The sequence below is a fragment of the Bombyx mori genome, chromosome 15 (genome assembly GCF_030269925.1).
Source record: "Bombyx mori chromosome 15, ASM3026992v2".
Lineage (NCBI taxonomy): Eukaryota > Metazoa > Arthropoda > Insecta > Lepidoptera > Bombycidae > Bombyx > Bombyx mori.
This window is the reverse complement of record NC_085121.1, coordinates 11,698,430-11,707,192: the sequence shown is the minus strand read 5'-3', so window position 1 is coordinate 11,707,192 and position 8,763 is coordinate 11,698,430. Positions and strand designations below refer to the sequence as shown.

The window sequence follows — 8,763 nt, the reverse complement described above, 5'->3', positions numbered from 1 at the left end:
TTATACTATATACAGTGTTCGATTTCGTAAACAGTATGTTGTTTATTATATGGACGTATCAGGTTCATATACAATTTTCGCTTCTAAGGAATTACGTAGTCACCGGAAGTTGAGTCAGATCTTCAGATCCGCAATGGAACGTAAGAGGAAATGGAAAAAAAATCAAACAACCAGTCAGTTTTATCACCATTTATTTTTAATGCAACATAATACATATTTATACATATAGGTACTGTGTACAATGATCTCTATTTTACAAAAAAAGATGTTCGATATAAAGGCAAGAAACATAACAATTACATCATGTGGTGGGATGCAAGAACTTAAAATTCTGCGTGTTCTAACACTTCTACTAAAGCAAATACCTACCAATACCTTCAATTTTAAAACATTCACTACGAATATTACTTACTTGATCAATAGGTATGTTGCTACAGAAGTTAACGTTGCTACAGAAAACATTATCAATATCTGTTTTTTTGCGAATGTGATTTTCTTTAAAAGGTCACAATAAATATAAAAATATAAAAGAGAAGTAAAAAAAGCGCAGACGTTTACCCATTTGTTACTACAATAGCTGTCTCGGCTGTCCCCGTCCGTAAATAGATCACAGAAATTCATTAACGTTATGTAGTTAAAAAATTAAACTGTCACATCAATTGTTTATTGAGAAACTTTTACGCTGTACAACCATGCAGCTCTTTGTTAATGGCAGTATTGTCGTTGTAATAATTAGCACACATTAAAGTCAGGGTGGTTAAGGTAATGCTTGTATTATTTGTCTCTTGGTACAATAAATGTTTTTTTAAATCAAATATGGAGCATTTATTATTCGGTATAATTAGGGGAATCGTCCACGAAAACAAAAGTATAGATATCTTAGAAACGTGAACCATAGTTTATATATTACAAATGTACCTACCTACCTACACTACATTGCTCGGAATGTAATACTACAATAAAATTAAAAATCGGCTGACGCTCGTGTAACGTGGGGTGACACGGACGGTCAGATGCATTCCCTTTAAATAATTTAAAACGTACCTTCACTGCGAAATTGTTCATTTGCTTTTTCCATTAACACGAAATGATTAATCTGAAACATGCATGTACTTCATAAACTATGACAGTCATCTGTGAATGTTACTGGTATTGTAAACGAAAATGAAACTCTTGACGAGGCCGTAAGTAGTGATGCATTTGCATAGGTCAGACACAGTTCGACAAAATCTTAAATATGGCCCTGTTCTTTTTTACATTTTAAAATTCATATACATTTAATTCTGATATAAAATAGGCCTTGTAAACTTATCTAGAATGGAAATTGAAATTGGCATGATTTGTGCAAGTACTCAGTAGAATTGGGCTGTTAATAATTCGTAGGAAAAGCAATGAAGTTCTCTGGACATCTAACTTAAGAACTAGGCCATGGAATGAAATCTAATTAAGAATCAAAATAGTCTGTACATTAATTTTGCATTTTTAATGAGGTTTAAGTTTAGTAACTACACTTTCTGTTAATACTCTAAACTAGAACACAACACAGTGACAATCTGTTTTTTTTAATGAAGGGCAGCCTATAAAACAGTTTAAAGTGGTTATATTTCATATAAACATTTAAATGTTTAAAATAAATACTGAAAAAAATTTGAACAACCAGTGTAACCATTGTATTTAAAAAAAATCCTAATAAATTTTATTTCTAAAATACTTTTTTTTTTAAATCACTCATTGTATTAAGTTAAGATATATTTTAATGAAATTAAAAAAAAATCAAATCAAAATATAAAAAGTCAAAAGAATAAAATATTTAAATTTAAACAATATAACATTAAGTAATACAGAATAGATTTTGTTTACAACAATTCTAACACTGTCATACAGGAACTACTACACAAACAATTCACCACACTTAACAGTATATTTAGGATTTAGCTATTCTACAAAGATGACACAATGGCTGGAATAGGAGCTACCGAGTCCAAACAGCATGGGAAACTCAACAGACAACATGTTGTGTGTGAATGACCGACGCATAATTGTTTTCCGCATTTTACTACTTTTAACTTCACTCAGCCACTTAGGCCTCTCACTTATTTCAAACAGTGTTAGAATATCAAAATGTCATAAATCAGGAAAACGCAAAGGGTCTTCAATAAAATCCTCAGGTATTATGAACAAATCATCGGGTATGTCATCACGGAATTCAAATTTTTGAAATGTGATTTTTGCCGTGACTGTTGGTAGAATCGGAATATCGATTTTCACAGGAAACCCTTTTGGTAGTTTCAGAGCAACAAATTGCCTTAATTTTGCAAAATGCTTGAAAGGAGCTATCACTTCCAATACATTTAGTAACATCTCTACACTGAGTGGAAAATCATCACTCATAGAGATTGTAGCACGAAAACTTCGAGAAGACTCCTTGTATACCACTGCTCTACCTAAACTAGGATACTGGCCAGGTGGTGCTGATATATAGGCTTCCCAATCCACTTTACTTTCAGGAGGGGGATTCAATGAAGCTCGCCGTGTGGGTTCACCATTAGTATCCAAATGTTGTGTGTTGCCTTTAGTTAAACTTTCCAGTATTGCTTTGTTTTTTTGTAAGTCATCACTCGACAAATGTTCTCGTCTCTTCCTAGACTCCAGTACTAAGCCTGATATACTATATACTTCACTTTGGTACAATCCAGCTACAGTCTCTTTTCTATCTTCTCGAAATATCCATCCTGATTGAGCTCTACAAAAGGATATTCCTTTAGTTGACATCTGAGCAGCCAAAATATCACTGGACATAAGTATGTCAACTTCATCCTCAATTTCTGTTTCGGTTTCTTCATATCGCACCTTTTGATAAACCTTTAGTTTGTTGTCTAAAACAGTGAGGGATTCAGTAGGTGGCTTTTCACCTTGAAAAATGAAAGATATATCACCTCTCTCCCATCTCATGTCAGAAAAGTCAACTAAGGTTGTATCTAATCTAATTTTTGATCCAGATTTAAAAATTTTACAAACATCTGATGGTAAAATTCTTGAGACTAAAGGAACCCATGAATGGAAGTCCCATTTAAGTTCCATATAGAAGTCCTGAATTTGTGAGAGAGCTCGTATCAGATCAGGCCTTCTGATTTCCATTTGTTCTCGAGCCTGTTGCTTGAGTTTACGTACCAAAGTGGATATAGTCTGACGATCCCCATAGCTTATCGCTTCGGCAAGGGGCGACCATCCTGCAAGGTTTTTGACTTTTACAGGGGCACTGTGCGCCAATAACAACTGTACGCACTCTTTACGTCCCAACATAACAGCAAGGTGCAAAGCTGTGTTCCCATGTTTGTCCTTACGGGTCACCTCATTATTTCTCAGCAACGAAGATAGCTTGCGTACGTCCCCGATAAAAATACATTCGTGTAGAGGATAGTTTTCCTTGCCTTCACTATAATTAGCGTTGGACATAATGCGTGTAGGTTACAGCAGAATCATAATTTTCAAACAATCAAACCACCGTATGGGAGCAATTGTGATTTAAATCTAATCGATATGATAAGATTAAAAATTCGAATTTATTGTCACATTACACCTATGAATGTTAGATATTTTCTAAGAAATTAGATTTTTCTCTTTAGGAAACTATGAAATTGTTCCAGAAGATATAGTTAACTCTACGTCCACTCAAACATTTCGAATAAATATATGAGAAATTTTAAAACTGAAATGCAACCATTGTCATTTTGTCAAAAAGAAAAATTGACATTTGACAGCACTACCTAACGTGTTTCTAACCACAAGTTCTAAACTGCGCGTTTTTTCCAGGATTTAATTGAAAGTAGGTACCTTAAAGTCAATAATTAACATTTCAATTGAGTGACAGTTTCAGAAAGGCTTTTTGTGTTTGAAGCACCAAAATAATACCCTCTGAAAAGGGCACGGTAGTGAAAGTTTATTAATCTGCATCAATTATAAGATAAAACGCATGACAGCGACTGATTTGGATTTGGTGCTCAAAAAGGAAACAGGGACTATTGTAGAATCAAGTTCAAATTAGTATCAACAATTAAGATCTACAGCAAAAGATCTGTGGATTTAGAATCATGAAATCTGGCAAAGGGCTAGAGATTTTAGCCTAAGTTTAGGTCTAGAAAATTGATAGGACTTTTTTAGTTTCGACACAAAAAAATTTTTTTTTATTTAAAACTTATGTTTACAACAAAGGCTTACAGTTCTCATGTAAATGTACAGGAGTCTTAATTGTGTTTCATTTTCATGAGAAATAACATTATCGAAGCTTTCATTAATAAAAATTAAACTAAAACTAAAAAATACCTCCATTTTAATTAAATGTTATAGTAGGTATATTATTATCTTATTCGAGTCATGTAGGTTTATAGTAAATTCTTGACTTTTTGGCAATTTAAGTTCTCATGCTAATTGCAGTAATATCTTTATATTACAAAAATAAAAAGAAAATTATTATATTTAATTTAAGTTTTTTTAAGGCTTTTTCTGTGCATTAAGAGTTTTCATAAAATGGAATCATTTTCCAAATTATGTGATTGTTCAAAATTCTTGAAGTTAAAAAGAAGCTTTAAAGTATTTATATGCCAAAGATTTCCTTCCTCTGATCACCATACTATTCGTTGACAGTGATCTTTAGAATGTTTAAACATCCTGGCTTTGTTGAAAAATAATATTCTTCTCCAGTCCTTTCAGTTCTTGCCGTAAAATTTCGACTGGAGTTTTCTGTTACAGTATGACTTAAGACTTTAGAGTATAATATTTTTCAAGAAGAAACTGTAAACAGTCTTGAATTCGTATTTGGTATTCGCAGCACGACATATTTTATACAACAGTTACGTATAATTCAAATGTATTTAATTCCGTTAAAAGCCATATCCTTCGTCCAATAGCAACAAGACTAAAATTGGGTATAAAATATTTCGACTCTTTTTTTTACGTCTCTTTGCTATAATAACTGGTGGTTGGTTATAAATATTGTAATTGTACGGCATCGGAGGTCCATACGTGCATTGACAGGACACGGAACTGACCTGCATCGAGAAAATCAAAATTACAAATTAGTATAAAATAAATATTTCACGATGAGGGTCGATTTAAACGAGAGTATATAACTATATATATTAAAACGTTCGATACTAATACCCCTTGGTGCTTTTAGGCAATACAAGCACCGGTCACCGTCCTCGCCGAACCCGTCGCTTGCGACGAAGGGCTCGACGAGCGAATTAACCCACAGACACAGCCCACTGAGTTTCTCGCCGGATCTTCTCAGTGGGTCGCGCTTCCGATCCGGTGGTAGATTCTGCGAAGCACTGCTCTTGCTAGGGCGGTGTTAGCAATTCTCCGGTTTGAGCCCCGCGAGCTCACCTACACAAGCTAGGGTACGCTGAAATAGCCTCTCAAGGCTATCAGTATAGGTAGGAAAAAAAAAAAAAACGAATACCCGAGAAGCGAGTGTTGATAGCTGAAGAATTTGGAAATATTTCTTCATTTTCGCTAACGGGATGCACACATATCTTAATGTATAATTGAATTGAATTAACTTTTTGTGTAACAGAGATGTAACTGATAAACTAAAGGACTTTTTAACAAATTTCCCAATGCCTATTTAGCATACCACAATATAAACAATATATTTTACTTACTGCTAACATTGCGAGAAACACAATACACAGAAAATTAGAATACCTCATGTTGTCTTCTGTTCACTAGCACAAAAAAAAATGATAATTAATTTAAAAAAAACCTTATATATGAATAGCATTGAGCAATATACCTACATTTAAATGATTGCTATACCTATATACCTAATACAATATTATTAAAATTAATTTATTTTAAAGCACGTGTCGAGTAGGTAGGTATTTCTTGCGAAAGGGAGAATCAGTCAGCATTGTTTTAAATATCTATACATTACAACACATAATTCTTACATAAATTGTATGTTGCAAAGCTTTAAACGATAGATAAGTTATGTAGGTACATTAAAGAGTTTGAGAATTCGTTATTCAATAATTGTTTAGTCTTTATGTATAATTTAGTTTCATTTTAACACGGAAGAGCAATAAATTAATTTAGTGTGGCCTGGTTTTTTAAACTTCACTAAATTGAAAGTTCTATTTCGTGGTAAGGAAACTAGAATCTAATTTACAGAAATTGGAGATTTGTAATCTTTAATTTGAATTCAACATTGCTGTTTTCTATAAAGGATTATTTATCAGATATAATAAGAATATTATTAATTAAATAATTAATTATTAATTATAATATTATAATAATAATATTATAAAGAGGAAAGATTTGTTTGTTTGTTTGTTTCGAATAGGCTCCGAAACTACTGGACCGATTTGAAAAATTCTTTTTCCATTAGAAGCCGACATTGTCCCTGATGAACATAGGCTACTTTTTTTTAAAATATTTTTTTTTTTTTTATGTTTCATGTATGTTTTAATGTTTCCGAAGCGAAGCGAGGGCGGGTCGCTAGTTTATCAGATATTTATATCAATATTATTAGAATAATTTTATTCACAATTTATAAATTGATGTTGCGTAAATTGCGTTACAAAACCACATGCTAAATTATTCTACTATTCTTTGGCGTACGCTTTGGCTATTTAATGCATGTTGATTAGCTAGTTAATCAACAAAACTTTGAATGATCACAGTCTGTCTTGAGCGTTAAATTTTGAGTACCAAGCAGTTGGCCTGAAAAAGCCTTCGGGCCACCTGTAATCCTTCCATTCTAAAAAAAACTGCGTTGTGTGCGTAATTATCTTAAGTAAAGTGTGTTTAAATTGCATTTAATTTTGTATCAGTAAAAATAAATTATTTGTTTTAATAAACTATGGGCTCCTATAATAATATTAAATAAAATTATTCAAAAGAGTAATTACCCAACACAGTCGTTGTGTTAATACTTTACTTAATTACCTATTTTCAGCTATGTTAAAGCAAAGTTAAGCTATGATATTATTACCTCGATATTTGATGCGTTAAGACCAAAATTTATATGAAAGCTAAACCAATGCGGTACAAGTAGTTTTAGCATAGCATTAGCATAGTAAATTTTCGTACATCCTTGCAAGCCGCAAACTGTGTTAGTTTCTAGTCTGCATACAAGTATCCTATCCAAAAACAGGTCAAGTGGAGACAACTTGTGAAGGCTTTATGTACCAGCGGGGTACCCTAGGAGTACAACAACAACATACAAGAATTTATTGCAGCTATGCGTGTTAAACTTTTTTTGGTCTTAGAATCAAATCCTTACGAGAATCGCACTCCCAGGGGATGCGCGGGGTATGTAAGGTTGCCGAAGCCACATTTTTTTATTTTTTTATTGCTTAGATGGGTGGACGAGCTCACAGCTCACTTGGTGTTAAGTGGTTACTGGAGCCCATGGACATCAACAACGTAAATGCGCCACCCACCTTGAGATATAAGTTCTAAGATCTCAGTATAGTTACAACGACTGCCCCACCCTTCAAACCGAAACGCATTACTGTTTCACGGCAGAAATAGGTAGGGCGGTGGTACCTACCCGCACGGACTCGCAAGAAGTCCTACCACCAGTAATTACGCAAATTATAATTTTGCGGGTTTCACTTTTATTACCCGATGTTATTCCTTCACCGTGGAAGTCAATCGTGAACATTTGTTGAGTACGTAATTCATTAGAACAATTGGTACCTGCCAGCGATTCGAACACAGGTGCATCGCTCAACACGAATGCACCAAACGTCTTATCTCTTAGGCCACGTCGACTTCTAAATAGACCTTAAACTAAACGATATCCGTGCACTCGAACCCGAATGTCCGAACCCTGCCTGTAAGAGGTAGAAGGGGCCAATGCGGCCAGTACTACAACTAATAGAGCTGTCAGCGCAAGCAAATGTCGGTCATCCTTAAATTGGCCATGAATGGCGGAGAGGCAAATCTCTCAGGCCGAGTCGCTGGTCTTCTGGGATACCTCGCTAGATCAGAAATTCAATCTGCTGGGTCGGTGCACAATACAACGCCAACCGGTCGTTTTAGTCTTTATTAATAACACAGCGGTTCGCTATAGTGTAGCTGTGCGCCCGTAGGTTTCAACCTCTATGGCAGCCTATGGTCGCTTCAAACCGTCTGAGCTGCGCGTAAATCCTCCTGCTTTCTATTAATTTTATTCGGAACAAAGTAGAGCTCTCTTGATTGTTGACAAACGACGCGGATGCTAGTCGATAAAGTCTAACGTTAGCGCAAAAAAAACGGTTGACGTTGATTGTTTGTTTCTTTTTCAATTCTTGTTGATCTTTGTGTTTTATCTGTGGTATATGTTGATCAGTAGGTAATCTGTGGACTTTTTGGCGGGAACGCGAGGAGTGGAGTTGTGTGATTTGTTTTATTTTGTCTATTTAGTGTTTCTTCAGGTTTAAATGTGTAATAATGGTGGTTTATTAACTGTTTAATATCTGTGAAAGTGCACAAATGTGGGAAAATGAAACAAAGCTGCTGGACGTAACTTCTCGGGTTCCTCCAAAAAGCCCACTGAAAAAATCTCAGTAAATGACCACCATTTTACTGCGATTATATTTCATCCCATATCATCTCATTTCATTAAATTCATCCCAGTTGATTAATGTCTCAAATTAATCATCTTCATTTCATTTCACTCCATATTATCATTTTTCATAAAATTAAGAATATAAAGTAAAATAAGACGTGACTTAAAGGTCTTAGTTACCAGGTCATAAAATCTCTTAAAAAAAA

General features: G+C 34.2%; 1 protein-coding gene across 1 annotated transcript; it reads right to left on the bottom strand.

Moving 5' to 3' along the window:
- Positions 1–174: 174 nt before the first annotated feature.
- On the bottom strand, positions 175–3,795 carry LOC101739582 (ankyrin repeat domain-containing protein 13C). Its single transcript, XM_004924570.5, has one exon. The coding sequence runs from the start codon at positions 3,454–3,456 to the stop codon at positions 2,125–2,127; it is 1,332 nt and encodes a 443-aa protein (XP_004924627.1). The 5' UTR covers positions 3,457–3,795; the 3' UTR covers positions 175–2,124.
- Positions 3,796–8,763: the final 4,968 nt, after the last annotated feature.

What these genes read in the sequence shown, in the direction of transcription:
- LOC101739582 (XM_004924570.5), bottom strand. Translation starts at nt 3,456, where the DNA reads ATGTCCAACGCTAATTATAGTGAAGGCAAGGAAAACTATCCTCTACAC.